The sequence below is a fragment of the Lithobates pipiens genome, unplaced genomic scaffold (genome assembly GCF_037356315.1).
Source record: "Lithobates pipiens isolate NorthernLeopardFrog02 unplaced genomic scaffold, aLitPip1_a1.2 Scaffold_30, whole genome shotgun sequence".
NCBI classification, from domain to species: Eukaryota; Metazoa; Chordata; class Amphibia; order Anura; family Ranidae; genus Lithobates; species Lithobates pipiens.
This window is the reverse complement of record NW_027507791.1, coordinates 109204124-109227938: the sequence shown is the minus strand read 5'-3', so window position 1 is coordinate 109227938 and position 23815 is coordinate 109204124. Positions and strand designations below refer to the sequence as shown.

At 44.3% G+C, this 23815-nt stretch overlaps 1 protein-coding gene across 3 annotated transcripts in view; it reads left to right on the top strand.

Annotated features, from left to right (window-relative positions):
• SCG5 (secretogranin V) overlaps positions 1-23815 on the top strand; it is a 142993-nt gene that overhangs the window by 39283 nt on the left and 79895 nt on the right. For all 3 annotated transcript variants that reach the window (XM_077464748.1, XM_077464750.1, XM_077464749.1), the window contains exon 2: positions 4073-4304. In XM_077464748.1, coding sequence (XP_077320874.1) covers positions 4073-4304 — 232 coding nt within the window. The remainder of the gene's footprint in view (positions 1-4072; positions 4305-23815) is intronic.

Sequence of the window (23815 nt, the reverse complement as noted above, 5' to 3'; positions counted from 1 at the left end):
GATTCCAGCTATGCTGAGAGCGCGGAAATCTTCCTCTCAGAAGATATATCATCGCACCTGGAAGGCCTACATCTCCATGTGTGAGGAGAAAGGATGGCATCCGCGTTCCTTTTCTATATCCAGGATCCTGCTGTTTCTTCAGCAAGGAGTAGACCAGAGATTGGCGTTAAGCACCATTAAAGGACAAATATCAGCTTTGGCTGTCTTTTTCAGCGACCCCTGGTGTCTCACTCTCTAGTGAGCACTTTTGTTCAAGGGGTCCGACATGTAGTTCCTCTGGTGCGTCCACCGTTACCCCCGTGGGATCTGAACCTGGTGTTATCGGCGCTTCAAAAACCACCATTTGAAAATATCAGAGAGTTCCCTCTGTTGACTCTTTCCCAGAAAGTGGTCTTTCTAGTGGCCATTACTTTGGCCAGGAGGGTTTTCGGAGCTGGCGGCCTTGTCTGGTTATCCACAAGGATAAGGTGGTGTTGCATCCACAACCTTCTTTTCTGCCGAAGGTGGTTTTGGAGTTCCACATCAATAAAGACATTGTGTTACCATCTCTGTGTCCTAAACCGACACATCCTAAAGAGGTGGCCCTTCATTTCCTGGACATGGTATGGGCTCTGAGGGTGTATTTGTCTGCTACGGCTCCCTTTCGGAAGTCAGACTCTTGGTTTGTTTCAGTGGCTGGTCCGAAAAAAGGCATGGCGGTCTCGTCGGCCACCATTTACAGGTGGATCAGACAGAGTGTAGTACAGGTCTACGCCTTGAAGGAGCAGGTACCCCCCTTTCCGGTCATGGCTCACTCTACGAGGGCAATCAGAACGTCTTGGGCCTTCCGACATCAAGTGTCTGTCGCTCAAGTGTGTAAAGCGGCCACCCAATCGTCTGTTAACACCTTTACAAAATTCTACAAGGTAGATGTCAGTGCATCGGCTGATACCTGTTTTGGCTGCAGAGTTTTGCAGGCGGCTGTATAATTGCAATTGTACTTACATTTTTCCTGGTTTTTCTGGTAAAAACACAGTACTTTTAAGAATTATGGATGATGGAGAAGCAGTGCTGCGGAGAGGTTGTTGGTGGTCCTTGAGGGACCCCTGTCGGGGAGAAGATTTACCTCCGGCCAGGTTGCTCAGGAAAGCTGGTCTGGATCCTAACACAGGAGGCAGTGGAAGGATTCATGCTGGAGAGGCAGCAGGAAGGAGCAAACAGAAACAGTGAGTAGATCAGCATGTGGTACAGAGACAAAACAAGGGGAAAGAATGGCAGCTGTAACAGTGCTTTCTGGAAGACCGCATGTCTTCATCTAACCTTGCCCTGGGAGATCTCCATGTATGTGTGCCAGTCGGGCATGACTGGGAGGAAGAGCAGCCAGGCGTGGCTGGTGGCAGCTAGGTGGGCTAGTATTCTGCAGGCAAGTGGAGTTTGGATCAGTGGCCACATTAAAGCAGAAGGAGAGATGTAATGCTGTTCACTTCATCTGTACTATTTTGTCAAAGGACTGAGAGTTCCTGCCTGTAATGGCCCTTTGCTGAACTAGTAATAGTACTGCTAGTTCCAACAGGAGTGAGAAGCAGGTGCTCTATATAGGAAACCAAGTTTGTGCAGGTGGAAGGAAGAAGTGGACTTTTTTTAAAAAAAGGGAGGAAGTTGTCCCTGGTTTAGTGTTTTGGACATTGGGCATCCCATAATTCCCTACCCCATCCAAGTTATCATCCCCTAATAAAAACAAAAAGGACTGTTTTCTGAGTTGGCGTGAATGACGGAAATGCTATGTGACTGACTGTGCAGTAGTGGGGACCCGGGACATCAGCGACTCCTACGGGGATAGTGCTACATTTGGGGATTACATTTGTCCTTGGGACTCGCCCATGGTAAACTGCACGGCCATTGCTCCTAGCAACCGGAAACCATGGAGGCAGACAAACTGTTCTTTGCCATCCAAGTTCGCAAGGGGATGATGATGGGAGGCTGGAATTATACATTGCTGAACTATAAATCTCAAGTTTGTGTTCAAGTCCCGTTGTCCATAGCAACAACTGGGAGGTTTCTGTCAACCAGCTTTACTGCATACCCAGTTGCCCTAAGTAGCTGGGACAGCTACTTGTAATGCGCAAGGGCCTGCCTTGATCAATGAGGACTGTATTGTGTGCTGTCACCCTTGGCAACCACGGCGGGAGATCGCACCCATGGATTACAAAATGTCCAGCTGTCTGATCATGGCTGGGGAAAGTGACTATGGGTCAGAGCATGCCACTGAAGTCAGTGAAAAGCACATTGATGTGTCCTTTGTTACCCTTGGCAACCAGAGTGAACTAATGGGAACCAGCAGGATTGTGCCTATCGGCTATGTAACTACAGCTGAAATGATGGACTGTCAAGATCCTGCTAAACCCAGTATGGTATGCACTGTTGCCGTTAGCAACCACTATGGGCTGTCATTGCCACTTGCACTCAGCTATCCAACCCTGGCTGAGGTTAAGGGGTATGTTGCAACTAATCCTGCATATAGTAGTGTATCAGGTGAACCAGAGTTTGGACCCCTATAAGTGGAGGCTGATTGGTCCCCAGAGAGCGGGTCAGAGGAAGAGTGGACTTGGGACAATACTCAGGAAGCTGAAAATCCTGTCAGCAGAAAATCCAGGGAGTAGGGTGGGGGGTCTGCTACCCCTGAAGGAGCAGAGTGGATGGCAGAGGAACATCAACCTACATCTACCGGCACAAATGAACAGCTACCAACTCCACAACAACCCCATTGTGCCTCTGCCCAATCCCCCATCAGGACAGAGCCAGCTGTAACCAGGGGCAGGTTACAGACATGAGAAACGGCCTACAAGAATTGGATCACCCAGTCCCCTTGCTGTACTAGCAACAGTACTGCTAGTTGCAACAGGAGTGCGCAGCAGGTGCTGTACATAGGAAACCAAGTTTGTGCAGGTGGAAGGAAGAAGTGGACTTTTTGTAAATAGGGAGGAAGTTGTTCCCGGTTAAGTGTTTTGGACATTTTCAAGTTGGGCATCCCATAATTCCCTACCACATCCAAGGTATCCCCAATAAAAACAACAAAAATGAGCCAAGGACTGTTTTCTGAGTTGGAGTGAATGAAAGAAATGCTATGTGACTGACTATACAGCAGTGGGGACCCGGAACATCAGCGACTCCTAAGGGAGTAGTGCTACATGCATATGAACTCTATTGTAATAAAGCAGTTCACCTACTAATATACTGGATGGTGACCCCTATACACATGCAGCAGCACAGACCTAGCTATCTGGCACTGTGCATGTGAGATAATAACAATAGGACAGAGATACTCTGTCACAAGGATTCAGAAACACACTCAAGATGTTATAGGCAGCTACAGATTAACTATTGGAATATGGAGTACTTGCATAATAGTCTCTTCTAGTCTGAATTTAGCAGTGTGGACAGGACATGTTGCTGAGACTTTGGCGGCCCCTACATCAGTCAGTTTTTTTTTTTTTTCATTCAACCATGAGGTGGATGGGGGAATCTTCCCCACTGTGCTACTGTATTCTGATGGCAGGGAGACTTTGCCACTGTCAAAATACACTGATCAGCGCTGCGGTTTATAGCCTGTGGCACTTTGTGATATTAGCATGCAACAGTGGACTGCAGCAGATCCCTACACTACAACCCCATTTAAACACAAATACAAATTTCCAACCTGCCTGATCATGATCTGTCAATATGTGTTTGAAAAAAACTGAATCAAAAGTGATCAAAATCTGCTAATAAATGCTTCCATTTTCTTTATGCATGATTGGAATGGTCAAACTGAAACAGATGGTGGTACTTTTAGTGCTACCTTGTATTCTCCCTTTTCCTTGGTAATGCCTTATACTTTCCAAGCAAGAGTTTGAGCCTGTGACTGCATGAACAGAGGCTTCATTTGACTTACTCATTATAATACCTCTGTAATCCCCACTAAAAACAGCAAATGGGAAAACAATAGTCATGGATAAAACATGTCTGTTTCCAAGTTCAGGCTTAATGTAAATTAATTATTCTATTTTCTGTCCATGTTCTCTATGCTAACATGGCTGATTTTCTGTTCTTGCAGGCAACAATGAAACACAATGCCATCATCTCTTTGGTCTATCCCTTGGTGGTATTGTTGGTGTGTGGGCTGAATCCATCCTTTGGTCACAGCCCACGAAGCCCCGATCGCGTGTCAGAAGCAGATATTCAACGCTTGCTTCATGGAGTAATGGAAGAGCTAGGCATCGCCAGGCCTAGAGTGGAGTATCCTGCGCATCAAGCCATGAACCTTGTTGGTCCACAGAGCATTGAAGGTAACTCATAAATGTATAAGCCAAAGGCAGAAAAAAACGAATAAGCCTCCAGTTAAGTGTACAGTTGGGCCCCTTCATGTGAGTCTAGTAAGCTAAAAGATGATAGAGAGCTCCTCTCTGGTCCTATTAAAGGTCTCTCTATTTAAAATAAGATCACAATCTACCTGTACCTACCATGAAATGTTTACACCCTGTAAATTGCTTGTACATTGCCTGTGTAGTGAAAGGGCCATTACACTTTCTGGTACAACGGGACAGAGAGGTGGAAAATCTCATTCACCAATACCATGCCCACAACTAGTGAATATATGTTTTAAGTATTGCCTAATTTGAGCTCAGGCTGAGACTGACACATACTTTACTATAGCGGGTTTGCTTTGATGTGTGGCCCATTGGCTACATGTCTTGTTGCAATATTTGTGCTATGTTTAGACTAATATTTCTTATTGTAATTCCTTCAACTATTTCTAATAAGGACATGCATTAATGAGAACCGTATTTAAAGTAAAAAATGGAGAAAAAGGGGGGGCCAAAGAGGGAGCTGGGGGGTCACCAACCCCGGGACTTTTAGGGTATCAAATCACAGAAAGCAAACCATTTGGTTTAATTGAGTCAATATTCAAATTGACTCAATTAACAATTGAAATAGATAAAAAATATAATTTTATTTACATTTTACAAAATCAGTAACAAAACTTTATTGTTACATTCAAGCCGCGTACACACGGGCGGACTGTATGGCCAACTTAGTCCGTCAGACAATTCGACGGACAGTCCGTCCTACTTTCAAATGAACGGACTTGACCACACACGATGAACAAACAGTCCGTCGAAAGCTTGCGCGATGACGTGTACAGCACATACGACGGGACTAGAAATAGGACGTCCAATACACAGCAATGCAACCTTCCGCCGTGTAAATCCTTTCTGAGCATGCGCCATACTTAGTCCATCCAACTAGCCTACTCACGAGCGGATTGTCCGCTGAAACCAAAGTTGGACGGACAATATTACGGAAATTCCGAAATACTTAGTCCGCCAGACTGCACGCTGAAAAAGTCAGCTGAAGCCCACACACGAGCGGACTGTCCGCTGAAATGTGTTTCGACGGACTAAGTTGGCCAGACAGTCCGCCCGTGTGTACGCGGCTTCATAAAACGAATCTTGCACGGTACAGCGTGGGAAACCACTCCAGAATTACCCAACTTTGTCCATGAAGAGAAAGAAATGAGCTGCGATTTTCAGCTCATTTCTTTCTTTTCATGGACAAAGTTGGGTAATTCTGGAGTGGTTTCCCACGCTATACCGTGCAAGATTAGTTTTATGAATGTAACAGTAAAGTTTTGTTACTGATTTTGTAAAATGTAAATAAAATTATATTTTTTATCTATTTCAATTGTTAATTGAGTCAATTTGAATATTTTCTCAATTAAACCAAATGGTTTGCTTTCTGTGATTTGATACCCTAAAAGTCCCGGGGTTGGTGACCCCCCAGCCCCCTCTTTGGTCCCCCTTTTTCTCAATTTTTTGATAATTATTGGGACGTGGTATCCTTAATGATTTGATCCCTTTCTCTTAATCTTTTCAATTTTCGTATTTAAAGTAAACTTATAACCTTGTTGGTATTTTGGTATGCTAACTATGTAACTATGTATAGATAGGTATATAAAATTAATACAGGAAATGAAATACTTACATTTCCTGGAGACAATTTTGTTCTACCTTTCCTCTATTGCTGCTTGCTTGATCAAAAGTGTAGGCATTTGCAGCATTAATCTCTGCTGCATGGGTCAGCTATTCTGATTATTCATGTGATTAAATGCTTAAACCCTCCACAAACCTTATTCAAATCTTACATATACCAGTAAAATACATGTACTGATGCTTGTCAGTAAAAACTACACCTCAAAATTAATTAGACAGTCCCTACTGATAGTTACATGCAAATCTTTTTTTATTTATTTTTTGCTTAAAGTTACCCATCACTAGAGGTCGACCGATATATCGGCCGGCCGATATATCGGCCGATATTTGCCATTTTTTAAATAATCGGCATCGGCCGATTTGAGCTGATAAAAAGCCGATTTAGAACTACAGCGGGACTTTTCTATTACATAAGTCATTTCAGTCAGTGTAAGTTGCCTGAATCGTCATAGCAACCCTTTCCTCCTCTCTGGGCAGGCTGCCAAGAAAAGAACTAAATGATACAATGTTTACACTTGAATGAATGAAGTCATCTCAGTGTGTAGAAGTTCTCAGTTTAACCATTTAAAGACTACCGTATATACTCGAGTATAAGCCGAGATTTTCAGCCTCTTTTTTGAGGCTGAAAGTGCCCCCCTCGGCTTATACTCGAGTCATCGCTGTCTGCCCGCTCGATCAGCGTGTCGAGCAGACAGACAGCGGCCATTCTGATTCAAAAGCCGCGCCTCCGGCTCCCCCTTCGCCTGTGATAGGCGGAACACTGAATTTCCCAGCAGCCTGTGTTCCGCCTATCACGGACTTCGTATCATCCTCGTACTACGGACGAGGATGATACGACGTCTGTGATAGGCGGAACACAGGCTGCTGGGAAATTCAGTGTTCCGCCTATCACAGGCGAAGGCGGCGGCGCAGCTTTTGAATTTTACAATGGCCGCCGACGAACGAAGAGGGCACGGGACGGAGGCAAGGCACAGGACGGCACGGCACGGGACGGGACGGGACGGGACCGGAGGCAAGGCATGGCGGCGAGGCACGGCGGCGAGGCACGGAGGCAAGGAGGCTCGGCACGGGACGGAGGCTCGGGACAAAGGCTCAGGACACAGGTAGGCTGGACACACACACACACACACACACACACACACACACACACACACACACACACACACACACACACACACAGGGATGGATGGATGGATGGAGACACACACACACAGGGATGGATGGACGGACACACAGGGATGGACGGACACACAGGGATGGACGGACACACAGGGATGGACGGACACACACACAGGGATGGACAGGCATGTCTTACCCTCGGCTTATACACGAGTCAATAAGTTTGCCAGTTTTTTTGGGGGTAAATTGGGGGCCTCGGCTTATATTCGGGTCGGCCTATACTCGAGTATATACGGTAAATCTTTTCTGACACTTGTTGCTTACAAGTAAAAATCTTGTATTTTCTGCCAGAAAATCACTTAGACCCCCCAAAAATGATATATATATTTTTAGCAGAGATCCTAGGGAATAAAATAGCGGTTGTTACAATATTTTATGTCACACGGCATTTGCACAGAGGTCTTTCAAATGCATTTTTTTAGGAAAAAAATACACTATTTAAAAAATAAAAATAAAATAAAAACAGTAAAGTTAGCCCATTTTTTTTTTCGTCCAAAAGTTTTGACTACCTGTTTTTATTTAATATATAGGTTTTTTTTTTTTTTTTTTATCTAAATCATACATACAAGTAAACTGATTGGGGGTTTTGTTTTGTTTAATAAATGTTTAAATGTAAGAAATTTTCTGTATCACTTATGAAGTTGCTTTCACACTGGAGCGGGCAGGCGTTGATGGTAAAACGCAAGTTTTAGCGGCTCTTTACCATCATTTTAGCGGTGCTATTTGGCTAGTGGGGCACATATAACCCAGCTAGCGGCCAAGGAAGAGGTTAAATGCGCCCATGAAGCACTGCTGCCAAATCGCATTGCATGCGCTTCGGCAGTGGTGCCCATTCATATCAATGGGCAGGAGTGGTGGAGGAGCGGTATACACCACTCCAAACGTGCTGCTTGCAGGACTTTTTTTTTAAGATCCTGCCAGCGCATTGCCTCAGTGTGAAAGCACTCTGTCTTTCACACAGACTGCAGGGGAGCCATTTTACAGGCGCTATTTTTAGCCCAAAAGCGCCTGAAAAACGCCCCAGTGGGAAAGGTGTGTTAGATCAAGGGGGATTAAAAAATAAAATAAAAAATAAAAAAGGAAAAAAATAAATAAATAAAATAAAATCGGCCTAACATATGGGCCCAAAAAAAATCGGCATCATATATCGGCTATCGGCCGCCATGATGTCTAAATATCGGCATCGGCATCGGCCAGAGAAAAACCCATATCGGTCGACCTCTACCCATCACCCTGTGCCTGATTTTTTATTTTTATATTATTGGTTCCATAATGTGATGGGCAGCTTCTTTAACCATTGGAGTGGACTAGAAGGTGTGATGGATCAGGCACCCAAGCTACACTTTACTTTGCAGATTTGACTATATTTGCACATACCTTTACTTCTTTCTTAAAGTATTTAAATCTATTTGTTTGTTGGACATACTTAAGTATTTTTTGTCTTCATATGCTCAGCCTGATTTGCCCATGTTTATGACAGATTTGACCAGCATTGCAGGGAGCATGGCGCATAATAATGTTTTTTTAAGAATGGGAAGTATTTCAGTCCTTCTGGTAATCGATATCCATCCAAGCAAGACTTAACGTGGATGTAAGCCCTCTCCTATACCCAGTGAAGTGAATAGCCTCAGATGATACAAATCTCCCTACATAAGTTTTACATGTACATCTGCTGTCTTCAGATTTCTACGTTCTTTCGAAAATGTACACCATGTTACAAATCTTCCTTCCTGTTTCACCAGTGGGTGTGGAGTCTGGGCATACTGTGTGAGAGCTGATTGGAGGAAAGGGAACCCCCCCCCCACACACACACAGACACACACACAGACACACACACAGACACACACACAGACACACACACAGACACACACACAGACACACACACAGACACACAGACACACACACACACACACACACACACACACAGACACAGACACACACACACACAGACACACACACACACACACACAGACACACACACAGACACACACACACACACACACACACACACACACGACTTAGAGCTTCAGGGAGAGATAAGTAAACACTATTCAGTAATACAGTATGTGCCCGGGTTGGATTTCATGAATGGGGTTTACAACCACGTTGAAATAGCTTATAAAAGGGGGGCGTGGCCTAGGTGGTCATGTGAGCGGACGTCTTTCTGAGCAGCTCCGTCTTCTCCCGCTACAATCCTGCTCCATCCTGGGTTAATCCCGCACCAATCGCCGACCGAAAGACACCGACTGCACCGGAGGACCCCCCCGCTTCCCTGGCAGGTGATATCGGCGGATGGGCAAACGCAGAAGGCAGCCGCCGGCACGAATGTCTGCGCACACACGCTCGGGCCAAGATGGCCGCCGGACCACCACCGCGGAGCACTGTGATTCTCCGGCCTCCACGCCGGATCTCTTTGGGGAATCCTCTCCGCCGTCCTCCCCGGGACATCCGGACCCCCCGATCCTGGAGTCGCAGATCTCGGAGGGAGAGGAGGCGGAGGGGAGCAGCCGGGATCCGACGCTTGCCGATGTGCTGCACACCATTAAGGTAAGCCATGTGGCTCTAATGGGGACTGTGGCTGAAATAAGAAGTGACTTTACGTTGCTGAGACAGGATGTTCAGAAAATACGCGGAAGGGTGGATGAGACTGAGAAACGTATTAGTGACTTGGAGGATGCAGTTGACCCTATCTGGCCTAAACTTAATACGGCGGGGGGTAAAATTGCCTCCCTGGAAAACAAGATGGACGACCTCGAGAACCGCCTCAGACGTAACAACCTGAGGCTGGTGGGCCTTCCTGAGCGGGTAGAGGGGTCTGACCCAATGGCCTTTCTGGAAAGTTGGCTTGAGCAGGAATTTGGCCGTGACACCCTGTCCCCCTGCTTTGTGATAGAACGGGCTCACAGAGTCCCGGGCAGACCTCTCCCCGCGGGCAATCCGCCACGTACCATGGTAATTAGGTTGCTGAACTACAGAGACAGAGATGCTATACTGCGGGCGGCCAGAGTGAAAGGCAGCTTGAAGATCAATAACGCTGCTGTGTCACTGTATCCGGATTATTCTGTGGCGGTTCGCAACCAACGGGCGCAATTCCAGTCTGTTAAACGCAAGCTGAGAGAACACGCAGTGAAGTATTCTATGATATTCCCGGCTACCCTACGTATTGTCTATCAGGAGAAGGTTCTTTTCTTCCAGTCACCCAAGAACGTCCTTGCATGGTGGGAATCCCTGCCTCAACCCCCTCAAGATCCTGCCTGAAGGATAATGGCCTGGATGGTTATCATTCTATTTTCTTCTTTGCCCCCCCTTTTATTCTTTTTTGCAACTGCCTCGGTCAGGGAGGCGGGTCTCTGCTGCTCTTATTGAAACATGTTGGGACTAACCAGATTTATTTTTTTATGTTGCGGGACTCTTTTTCTCCTCCATTTTTTGGATGAGTACCTGGGAGCTGCTCCAGGCAGAACGATTTTGAGCCACATTGTGGTGAGGTTATCTAGTTGTGGATAATTGCATGGCTATCAGGCCATGCGCCCCACGCATGGCCCCAGTTTTGGGTACAAGCCCGCTCCATTTCCATGGGAGCAGGGCAGGGTTGTTGCTGCTATTTGGCAGCCCTTTATTTGTTGTCTGTTGTATGGGTGAGATGTGTGTGGTGTGTGGATGGATGGGAGTATGTCTGTGTCACCTGTCCCCCTGGAGGTACTGTGGCTCTGGCTGTCTGGTGAGGGATGGTTTTGGGGTTCCTGGGCGGGCTACACCCGCTTGTTCATGTTCTTGTACACTATTCCCAGCCCGTACATGGCTGAGGTAAACATATGCTCCTGGAATGTTCGGGGGCTAAATTCTAAATTTAAACGTGCATTGGTGTTTGAGCAGATTAAACGACTGCACCCGCATATTCTTTGTCTGCAGGAGACTCATCTGGTGGGCTCAAAAATCCTTGCGTTAAAAAAGTGTTGGGTGGCTCACAACTTTCATTCCACTTACTCCAACTATGCTCGTGGGGTGGCCATCTTAATACGCAAGGGGTTACAGTTTGAGTGCCATCAGGTGGTCTCGGACCCCGGGGGTCAATTTTTAGTGTTACATGCCACGGTGCTAAGAACTCCTGTCATTCTGGTCACAATTTATGTTCCTCCGCCAGCCACGGCCACGGTATTCTCCGATCTGAGTACTAAGTTGTCACTGTTACCTGTTTGCCCTACGTTTATTGTGGGTGATTTCAACTCGGTGCTACAGCCTGATCTGGATCGGTTGAAACCACATGGAAGCGAATCAAGAATGTTTAGTAAATGGTGTGAGGCCTATGGATATGTTGATATTTGGCGTTGGAAATTCCCGGGGGTAAAGATATTCTCATGTCAATCCAAAACGTATGGCTCTTTGTCCAGACTAGACTATGCACTGGCCACCGGGAGTTTCCTGCCGGTCGTCAGGGCGATTAAATATATCTCTCAAACAGTTTCGGATCACTCACTACTGCAGGTTACCCTTTCCCTGGGGCACTGTCCTTCATTTAGGGTGTGGAAACTTAGTCCCTTGTGGGTGTCCACACCGGGGATACAAGAGGCCATTCCCTCAGATATGTCAGACTACTGGTCCACGAACACTGGCACCACGGCAGCGGGACCTACCTGGGATGCCTTTAAGGCGGTACTGCGCGGATCGTACATATCCCGTATTAAGCATCATAGACGAGCGGGGAGGGCCCAACAACTGGATCTCGAACGTTCCCTTGAGGAGGCTAAACGTAGACATATACTCAACCCGACTGAGACCACTTGAGGTGACCTGACGAATGCCCACAAGCTGTTACAGTTACATCTTGTGGACACGACTAAAATACAACAACTACACCTGACAGCAAAACTACACGAACACGGGGGTAAGAATGGGAGGCTGTTAGCCTTCCTCGCTCATACGGATTATCTGGATAGTTCCATCTCTGCCATACAACTGCCCAATGGTTCTACTACTGAAGACCCGGGGGCGATAAATCAGGAATTTACCTCATACTACAGCGAACTTTATGACGATCCAGTGCCCCCATCGGAGGCTACATTTCAGGGTTTTTTCTCGTCGTTGGTGTTTCCTGGACTGGAGGAGGCCCAGCGAGACCTCCTTGAGCAGGAGATTACTCTTGAGGAGGTGGAGGCAGCGATAGGTTCCCTACCGCCTTCGAAGGCCCCCGGCCTCGACGGTATCCCTTCGGCGTGGTACCAGACCTATACTGAATTGGTAGCCCCTAAGCTACTCCTTACATACAGAGCGTCTTTGAACATGGGATCTCTTCCTGACTCCATGAATGAAGCCCTGATATTGGTCTTGCCCAAGCCGGGCAAGAACAAATTGCTATGTGAGTCCTACCTTCCTATCTCCCTCCTAAACCACGACGCAAACATTTTGGCCAAGATATTGGCTCTTCGGTTGCAAAAGGTTATACTCTCATTAATCTCGCCAGATCAGGCTGGGTTTATGCCTGGACGTAGCACTTTTGACAATATACGCAGATTATATCTACATATCCATAGAGCATGTAGGGATAAACAAAGTGGTTTGGTACTGTCCTTAGATGTGTTAAAGGCATTTGATACGGTGCGTTGGTCATTTTTGTGGGAGACAATGGCTAACATGGGCTTTTGCCCACTATTTACAAAATGGATCCGCCTGCTATACGCTAAGCCGAGTGCGAGGGTGAGAACTAATAGAGATGTCTCATCACCATTTCGGCTGTTTAGGGGGACTAGACAAGGGTGTCCCCTGTCCCCGCTCCTGTTCGCCATCGCCATAGAGCCCCTGGCCCTGGCGGTGCGGCAGGCTTCGGGGATAGGGGGCATCCGAGTAGGATTACTGGAGGAAAAGATATCTTTGTATGCAGATGATGCCTTGATTTATTTGGATGGTAAGGAAGGCTCCTTTCATGGTCTCATGCGGGTGGTTGAGGAATTTGGGGATGTGTCTGGTCTGAGGGTAGGTTGGGACAAGTCGATAGCTTTCCCCATTGGCCCGCGCTGCTCCTATGATTACTTGACCGCGTCTAAACTTCAGACGTCCCAGTCATTTAAATATCTGGGCATTCAGATACATAATGAGCTCCCCAAATATGAAGCCTTGAATATTACCCCAATCACAAAACAGATGGTTGACAGACTTCAAGCGTGGGCAACTCTCCCTCTCAACTTAATAGGTCGTATTAACATCTTTAAGATGATATTCCTCCCAAAATTTCTATACTGTTTTCGAGCTGCCCCGGTCTATCTCCCAAAAAAGGTATTTATGAACATAGAATCCAGTGTGTCCTCCTTTATCTGGCAAAACTCCCATCCGCGATTTGCCAAGACATCTTTACAATCCCCTAAATCGAAAGGAGGCCTGGCCCACCCGAACCTAGGCAAATATTTCCTTGCCTCCCAACTGACATATATATATATGATTGGTTGCATTCCAACCCCCAGCCCCCCTCCGCCATTCTCATGTCAATCCTTCATGCCCCGTTTGACTCGGTTAATGACGTACTGCACAGGGCCCTACATTCTAGATGCTCTAGATTCTCCCCTATGGAGGTGGGTCTACTGGCCTGGAGAGAGGGAGAGAAACTTCTTTCTATTTCTACCCTGGGCAGGTCACCACAAACACCGATATGGGACAATCCCAGTGTACCTGAACTACAGGGGCACCCAGACTCCCAATGGTGGGCTAGGCTGCATGTTCTGCGCCTGTCCCACATCATCAAGGGAAATGAGTTTGAATCCTTTGAAAACTTACGGGGTACCTTCTCAATAGATAATACATTTTTCTACAAGTATCTACTTCTTAGACATGCCATTAGGGCGCAGTTTGGTTCCTTGCACATAGAGCTTCAGGAGTCCCCTATGGAGGACCTAATGTCTTACCCGGATCTTACTAAACAGGTTACAACTTTTTATGATCACCTCTCCAGGGCAGGAGCAGACCCATTTTGTAATTCCTTTGTGAAGTGGAAGCGTTTGATACCTGCCCTGGTAGAGGAGGGGTGGGAGGAAACTACTGAAACCTGCTTCCAGGATAATATCAGCACTTCCGACCAATATGTTCAGTTTAAGTTTATTCATCAGCTGCACTACACACCGGCTAGACTGGCTAGAATGGGTTTGAGAACTGATGCCTTGTGTCCTAGATCTACTCACGATAATGCTGATCTATTTCATATGTTTTGGAGTTGTCCTGGACTAAATGTGTATTGGACGGACCTGTTTACATTCTTTGATGATCATCTTGCTCTCCCGGTGCCTCAAACCCCTGAGGTGGGGCTGCTGGGTATATTGAATGACTTTGTCCACAGGGCGTCAAAACGGACTCTTCTGCGTACCATTTTATTTTATGCACGTAAAGTGATCTTATTGCACTGGAAAGACAATGTTCCTCCCAAAATTCAATCACTGTATGGTATTATTAATGGTGAACTCCCTAAATTTAAAATAGTGTATAAACACAGAGCTTGCTTGAAAAAGTTCCATAAGGTGTGGCAACCATGGTTGGATGTTTCTGGTTCATTTTGGGGGACGGTCCTGTCCTCGCAGGACCCCCTGGGGGGGCTGCGGGGGTAGGGCCGGAGGTTTGGGCTTTGTGGATGGTGGTCCCGGGTATGGGGGGGGGGGGGGAACGAAACAGGGTGGTAAATTGCTACTGTATGACCTTATATGGCAGCTATTTATGTTGAAATGATACTGCATAGGGGGACGGTGACAGGTGTGAGTGTGATGGGTGTGTGTGCGCGAATGTTGGCATGTCTGTTGTCGTGGCTTTGTTTTGTTGGGGTTTCTCTGTGTTTTTGCATATAATGGTAGCAGTTTGGTTTACTCCAACGAGGCGTCTTTATTGTTGCCTCTGTATTCACCTCTGGAGGGAGACTCCTTGACTTATGTACTGTTTGCCTTATATGCTGTCTGTATGTTCAAAAATATTTTAAAAAAACACCTTTTAAAAAAAAAAGAAATAGCTTATAAAAAAATAAGTGAAAGTTCATATAAAATGCTCTATTCTATTGTCCATCCCCTGCTGAGCCTATTTATACTCACTAATGCAGACTTCAGATAAAAACACACCTAAAAGTGGATCTTGCATGCCATGCAAGGCCCCTTTTTTTAATATGGCTCCCTTCCCCCTTGCTGAAATGCTGAAAAAGCATAGAATGATCACCTGCAGAGGAACACAATTTTAGGCTTTGTAGGGCAGTGGGGGATATCATTATTCTGCTAATGAGATCTAAGGGAATGCTGAATACTCCAAATATTACCTTAAGATGCCACAGAACAGTACAGGATTGGCTTTGGAGCATGATTTGAGCTACCCAGCATTCCCTAGGACCTTGGTGGAAGGATGATGATGTCACTCACACCTGCGCCCCTATGCAAAAGCCAGGAGGAAATATATATATATTATATATTATATATATATATATATATATATATATATATATATATAATTTTTTTCTCCCGAGATGTTGTCTTTAGGTTTTATTCAGCCTTTCACCAAGAGGAGTCTGACCACAGTTCTGAAGTTATGTGTCATAGAGATTTATGGAGCTCTTTCTTTGAGCACCCTATTTTGTCAATATTCCTGGTAAATGCTTAATTTCTATATCTTTTGTTGGGGCCCAAATGTTTACAAATTTTCACAAATTTTACTATACACACCATTTCTATATTAGAACATTGAGCTCATATTACCAATTGAATCTCCTCTTCTCAATATGTTCAGTTAAGCTAATCTTTCCTAATGCCTCTTAATGATTTAGTTGGCCTTTTCTGCCCTCTTTCAAGAATCACCACATTCTTTCTGTAAACTGATGCCCAAAACAGAACTGCATATTTCAAATTATGTTTTACTAATCCTCTGTATCATAGGCAAGGTTATGCTTTTCTCGCTTACTCTAAAAAACACAGTTTGGAATTGCATGCTAATATTCAATGTGTAATCTACCAGGATACCCTGATATTTTTTCGGAATTTACTCATCTAATATTTTTCTTCTCTATCATATAATAGAGGAGTTAGGCAGGTCAAAGCAATAAGTATAAATGCAATAGCCAGAAGCCACATTTACTAATATACTCAGCTTATAGCAGTCCATAGTATTGTGTAGAGTATTAAAACATGAGCTGGAAGTTTCTTAGATGCAGTAATACGGCTTTACATTCACAGAGAAATAAATTACATGTCTTACAGCATGGAGGAACATGAACAGGAACCGGGAATATACTAGTACGTACACTGAGAGAGACAATACATCCTGTTATATCATAGAAAACATGAACTATACACTATAATACTACAGCACCACCTGCTGCATAGATAGGTATAATGCATATAGTATTGTCAGTTTATTAACAACTTTACATTAATTGCTGTTGTTCTTTTCCAACACCCCTTATCAACAGCATGAGCTTTGTCAAATTATATTTATCTTCTTCTGGAAATAACTATGGCATTCCTTCAGTAAAGGCTTGGTGAGTGCATTAGCAGTCATCACCTCTGACGAGCAGTGTTGAATATCAAGAACACCTTGCTCTTGATTATCCCTCAGTAGGTAATAGTTGACATCAATGTATTTGTTCCTAGGATTGACCCTTTCTGATTGCGTAAGCTTTATACAACCCTGGTTGTCTTAAAAAATGGGAATTGGTTTTGACATGTCTATCCCCTGTCCACAAAAAGTTGACAAATCCATATTGCTTCTTGACAAGCATGTTCTGGAGCAATGTACTTTGCTTCAGTTGAAGATAGAGGAACAGTTAACTTGCTTTCAACTAGACCAACTTATGATTCTTTCCCCATATTGGAAGAATAATCCACTTGTGGATTTGCAGTTTGTACAGTCCCCAGCCCAATCAGCATCAACATATCTGACCAGTTTTGGCTTGGATGTTGCTGGTACCCGTAACTTTATCTGAATTGTTACTTTGAGATATTGCATCACTCTCTTTACTGCATTCCAGTCACGCTGACAGGGGGCTTAAAGGTTCCTGCATAGTATGCCCACTGCTGCGGCTATGTCTGGTCTTGTCAGAGTGGCAACATATAGCAGCTTACCGATTGATCTGGGATACATGTCATTGTTGGGTAACAAGTGTTTTGCTTCATTGCTATTTTGATAGCCTCGTTCCATAGGAGTTTTTACTTCTATTGCATCTTGCATATGGAATTGTTCCAAGATTTCCGAGATTTTCTGAGATGATTGAGAAGATAACTTCCATCTTCTCTCAGTTTAGATTCCCAGATAGTAGCTAATGTTCCCAAGTTCTTTGATTTTAAATTTTTCTTTCAGCTTGTGAACTATCTGATTGTAATCCCCTTCTTGTTCAAAACAGGCTACAATGTCATCGACATAGATGAGGCTGTATATCCATCTGTTTAATTGATTCCTGGAGTAGAGACATGGGTCTGCTTTACTTCTTGAGAATCCCTCTTTAGTAAGTACTTCTTTCACTTTCTCATTCCACATCCTTGCAGATTGCTTAAGACTGTAGATGCTCTTCTGAAGTTTGCACATGAGGTTGTCTCCTTGCTCAAACCCCGGTGGTTTCTCCATGTAGAGATCTTCCTTAATGTCTCCATATAGGAAAGCAGTTTTAACATCTAAGTGTTTGACTTGCATGCCCTTCCCGGCTGCAACACAAAGAAGCGCTCTGATGATGGAGTGTTTTACAAGGGGAGCGAATGTTTCATCGTAATCTTCACCAAAGTTCCAGACTGCCAAGGAGTAACCCTTGACAGTCTGGCTTATGCCCTGTACACATGTCAGAGTTTATAATCCGACAGGAAAACTGGAAGTTTTTTCCGTCGGAATTCCGCCAAAACTGTCTTGCGTACACACGATCACACCAAAGTCCGACCGTCAAGAACACGGTGACGTACAACACGTACGACGGGACTAGAAAAAGGAAGTTCAATAGCCAGTAGCCATTAGCTTCCATCTCGTACTTGCTTCACAGCATGCGTTGTTTTTGGTCCATCAGAACAACATACATACGAGCGGTTCTCAGAAATATTTAGAACATGTTCTATTTCTAGGTCCGTCAGAATTTTCGACATAAGTCCGATGGGGCATACACACAATCGGAATATACGATGGAAAGCTCTCGTCTGACTTTTTCTGTCAGACATTCCGCTCGTGTGTATGCAGCATAAATATTTGTGGATATTCCCTTCTGTGTCTGACTTTACTTTAAAAGTCCACTTACTTCCTATAGTTTTGTGGTTAGGATGGAGCTCTGTGAGTGTCCTGGTTTTATTTTCTTGAAGTGACTTTAATTCTTCTACTGCTGCCTTGCTCCATTTATTGGCTTCATGTTTTGGCAGTTTTTCTATGTCTTCCCAGGATGTTGGTTCAAGTATGCTTTGTGTTTTGACAGTGTATGACAGCTTGCAGGGTAGTATCCCCTTTAGAATCCGAGTGGATCTTCTGACTTCAGGCAGTTCGGCAGGATCTGGTGGGGAACTTGATTTAGGCGATGTAAGTTCCTTCTCTTGTTTCGAATCCTGAACATGTTCGCTTTGGATGACCTTTTCTTTCACTTCACATCTTGTAGGGATTGGTGTTTCTGGTGATAGGCTCTCATCAAAATAAACACTATGGCTTTTTGTCACTTTGTCAGTCTTTGGGTGTAGGATTCTGTAACCCTTAGTTTACTCGCTGTAGCCTACTAGAATGCCCTCTATGGCTCTGTTTTCTAGCTTGGTACGCTTTTCACTTGGAATATAGGCATATGCTTTACATCCAAACACTCTTCTGTGGTCCTAAGCTAGGCTTTGATCCATGCCATGTCAAGTCATGACCGCTTCTCCCCAGTACATGTGAGGTAGGTTGGCATCTGACAACATGCATCTGGCCATTTCTATAAGTTATATTTTTCCTTTCTGCTACACCGTTTTTTTTCAGGAGTGTATGGTGTGGTTGTTTGGTGTACTAGTCCTTGTCTCTTCAGGTATGAGGCCGTGTCTTTGCTTATGTATTCTCCCCCAGTCAGTGCATATTATTCCTGGTTTGCCCTGGAATTTGTTGCTAGACATGGCAACAAACTCTTGAAGTTTCTCTGATGTTTCATTCTTGTGTTTCATTAGATAAGTAGTTGTGTACATGGAATAATCATCAATGAAGGATAGTAGATCTCTGTTCCCGCCTGACATGGGAGTTTTCACTGGAACGCATACATCACTATGTATGAGTTGCAGGGGTGAGTAATTTTTCTTTGAGATGCCTTAGGAAGGGGAGCACATGTGGCTTTTGCTTCAATACAGCACTTGCATTTCATAAGCACTATGCAAGGCGCTATTGTTAAATCATCTACTAAACCTCTTTTTATAATGTCCTGTATAGCTTCTGGACTTCTGTGTCCCAGCCGCCTGTGCCATAAGTGAATACATTTGTTGTGTAGGTCATTAGAGACTATATTGGCTTGCTGGTCTGTGGTGATGAGCCTGTATAGGTGATCATCTTTTGCGAGCAATCGCATGTTATTGTGAATTGTGCATTCATCACCCTTGAACTTAACTGGGAAACCGTTGTTTGCAAGACTTTTCACTGATTAGATGGCTGCCTTCTAGTTCTGGAACATACAACACTTTTTTTTTACAAGGATACTCTGCTTGCCTTGTGGTGTAATGCAGTTCAGGAAGTCCTGGCCTTTACCTTTGACAGTGATCCTTTTCCCGTTTGCTAGGAAAACGTTATCTTTTGCACTGAAATCAATGTTTGTGAAGAAGGTCTCATTACTAGTCATGTGGCTTGTCGCATCTGAGTCTACCAAGTCTATGCACCAGCCGCGTGGCTTGCCACACTTTGTCATTTTAATGGTGCCACTCCATGATGTGTCTGCAGTTTCCTTTGTGACTGCTTTGACTCTTTCTTTTGTGAATAGTTTTTAGCTTTCACTGCTCGGCTTTCCAGATAGAACAGTCCTTTTTTAAGTGACTGATCCTTTTACAGCAAAGACTGGCTCTGCTTTCTTTGTTGTGCTTTATGCCTTTGTACATCTTAAGAGCTTTGACATCATGGTGCATATTCTTTCCTGTCATGTTCATTGGTTAATTTGTCTTTGACATATTCCAGTGTCAGCTCCTGCTCAGGTCTGGTTCCTAAAGCGTTAATGAGAGCAGTATATGTCTCTGGGAGGCTTCAGAGGAGCAGGACAACAGTATGGTTATCTCTGATTTCCTCTCCAATGGTGCATATCTGCTCTATGATTTCTAGCATAGCATCCACATGGTCAAACACTTGCTGGCCTTCTTGTACAACTTTCTTAGCAAAACCAGTTTGCTGTTTAGACTTGAATGCTCATGCAGCTTTTGTAATGAAGTCCATATACCTTTGGCCATTTTCTGTGTTCTTATGTGGATAAGCTGGTCATAGTTACATAGTTATATAGTAGGTGAGGTTGAAAAAAGACACAAATCCATCAAGTCCAACCTATGTGTGTGATTATATGTCAGTATTACATTGTATATATCCCTGTATGTTGCGGTAGTTCAGGTGCTTATCTAATAGTTTTTTTAAGCTATCGATGCCCCCTGCTGAAACCACCTCCTGTGGAAGGGAATTCCACATCCTTGCCGCTCTTACAGTAAAGAACCCTCTACGCAGTTTAACTGCTTGCTGCCCGCCCAGCGTCAAATGATGTCGGAGCGGTTGCGGCTCTTGTTCTGGGATGCAGTCATATGACAGTGTCCCAGAAGGACCGCTCTCGCGTGCCTGGCTGTCCAATCACAGCCGGTCACATGTAAACAAGGAAGTGTCGGTAATCTGCTCTCCCCTCCTCACACTGATAGAGTGTGAGGAGAGGAGAGCCGATCAGCGGCATTTCCTCACAGGGGGACATCTAGGGATGAAATCAGGGCACTGATCATGAGTGCCCTGATTACAATAGTGCAAAATAGTGTCCCAAAGCAGTGCCCACAATTGCCCACCAATGCCAGCTATCAGTGCCCACCACTGCCCACAAGTGCCACCAATCAGTGCCCATTAGCGATGCCAGTCAGTGCTGGCAATCAGTGCTGCCCATCAATGCCCATCACTGCTGTCAATGCCCATCAGTAATGCCCATCAGTGTTGCCCATCAATGCCCATCAGTGCCCGCTATTAGTGCCCACTAGTGCAGCCTATTAGTGCCCATAAGTGCCACCTATCAGTGCCCATAAGTGTGGCATATTAGTGCCTCTTCATCAGTGCCACCTCATCAGTGCCTATAAGTTAAAAATAAAAATATAATTGCACTACCAGAATAACGTAAAAAGTCTAGCAGCCAGCAACAACAATGATGAATTGTGAAAACATAAAAAACAAAAATTGTAGCGCTAAATAATGTGAGATACTAGTGAACTAGTGACAATACACACCAGACAAATATCAAAAAAAATTGTGATAAAAAATCTGTGAGAGTAAACTCACTGAAAACAGTGAGCTGCAACAATAGTAGTGAAACTAATAAATATTAATAAAAAGCAAATGAATATCAAATCCAAAATGCATAACATTAAATTATAAAAAATAATCTGTGCAGTTCATAGAAAATCGCAGAATATGGGAAAATGCTATGCACATAAAAAAATCCTCATGAGAGGTCAAGACACTACAACCTCAATGAATCAGTCCTTCATGTAACCCCATCCAATTCTTATACAGGGGACTTCAAATATATGCGGTAGTATGGAAATGTGATACTTGACGTCCGAATTCCACCAATAGCAAACTTCTAAGAAGATAGCAGGTGCACTTACCATAGAACAATAATGGGTACTCTTACCCTAAGGTGTGGACCCACACACCGTAATGGTGGGTCAATCATGCATCAAAGTGAATCCACCGCAAATGGTCCTCCAAAAGGACCAATCGAACTCTCAGCTCTCGATTGAGATATCCAATGCAAGTTGTCTGTGTCTCGAACTCCCCAAAAGTGCAATCATGTAGGTAGGTATAATGAGAAAAAATAGAAAAAATGCCTCCACATAGAGTAGATCATCAACTGGTGCCCATAAATGCCACCTCCAATGCCCACCAGTTCAGCCTAACAATGCCCATCAGTGCCGCCTCATCAGTGTAAGCGAAAAATTACTTACAAAATTTACTGATGGGGGAAAAAAAAGTAAAAAAACATATTTTTCAAAACTTTTGGTCTTTTTTTTTTTTTTTGCAAAAAATAAAAAACACAGCAGTGATTAAATACCACCAAAAGAAAACTATTTGTGTGAAGAAAATGCTAAAAAAAATTGTTTGGGTATAGTGTAGCACGACCGCGCAATTGTCATTCAAAGTGCGACAGCTCTGAAAGTTGACAAAGGGCTTGGGCAGAAAGGGGGTGTAAGTGCCTGGTAGGCAAGTGGTTAAGGTTAAACCTCTTTTCTTCTAAATTTAGTGAGTGGCCACGTGTCTTATTAAACTCCCTTCCGCAAAAAAGTTTTATCCCTATTGTGAGGTCACCAGTATAGTATGTATACATTGAAATCATATCCCCTCTCAAGTGTCTCTTCTCCAGAGAGAATAAGTTCAGTGCTTGTAACCTTTCCTCATAACTAATATCCTCCAGACAGTTTATTATCTTTGTTGCCCTTCTTTACACTCACTCCATTTCCAGTACATCCTTCCTGAGGACTGGTGCCCAGAACTGGACAGCATACTCCAGGTGAGGCCGGACCAAAGTCTTGTAGAGTGGGAGAATTATCATTTTATCCATGGAGTTAATCCCCTTTTTAATGCATGTCAATATTCTGTTTGCTTTGTTAGCAGCAGCTTGGCATTGCATGCCATTGCTGAGCCTATCCTCTACTAGGACCCCCAGGTCCTTTTCCATCCTAGATTCCCCCAGAGGTTCACAGCCTAGTGAGAAGATTGCATTCATTCATATATTTGCCACCCAAATGCATTATTTTACATTTTTCTACATTATACCTCATTTGCCATGTAGTTGCTCACCCCATTAATGTGTTCAGATCTTCTTGCAAGGTTTCCACATCCTGCAGAGAAGTTATTGCCCTGCTTAGCTTGGTGTCCTCTACGAATACAGAGATTGTACTGTTTACCCTATCCTCCAGGTCGATTATGAACAAATTAAACAGGATTGGTCCCAGGACAGAAACCTGTGGGACTCCCACCTCTGACCATTCCGAGTACTCCCCATTTATCACCACCCTCTGAACTCGCCCTTGTAGCCAGTTTTCAATCCATGTACTCGCCCTATGGTCCATGCCAACAGACCTTACTTTGTACAGAAAACATTTATGGGGAACTGTGTCAAATGCTTTTGCAAAATCCACATACACCACATCTATGGACCTTCCTTTATCTAGATGGCAGCTCACCTCCTCATAGTAGGTTAATAGATTGGTTTGGCAAGAACGATTCTTCATGAATCCATGCTGATTACTACTAATGATACCGTTTTCATTTCTAAAATCTTGTATATAGTCCCCCCTAACAGCTTGCATACTATTGATGTTAGGCCAAATGTAATGTCTGTAATTCCCAGGGATGTATTTTGGCCCTTTTTTAAATATTGGTGCTACATTGGCTTTTCTCCAATCACCTGGTACCATTCCAGTCAGTAGACTATCAGTAAAAATTAGGAACAATGGTCTGGCACTTACTTGACTGAGTTC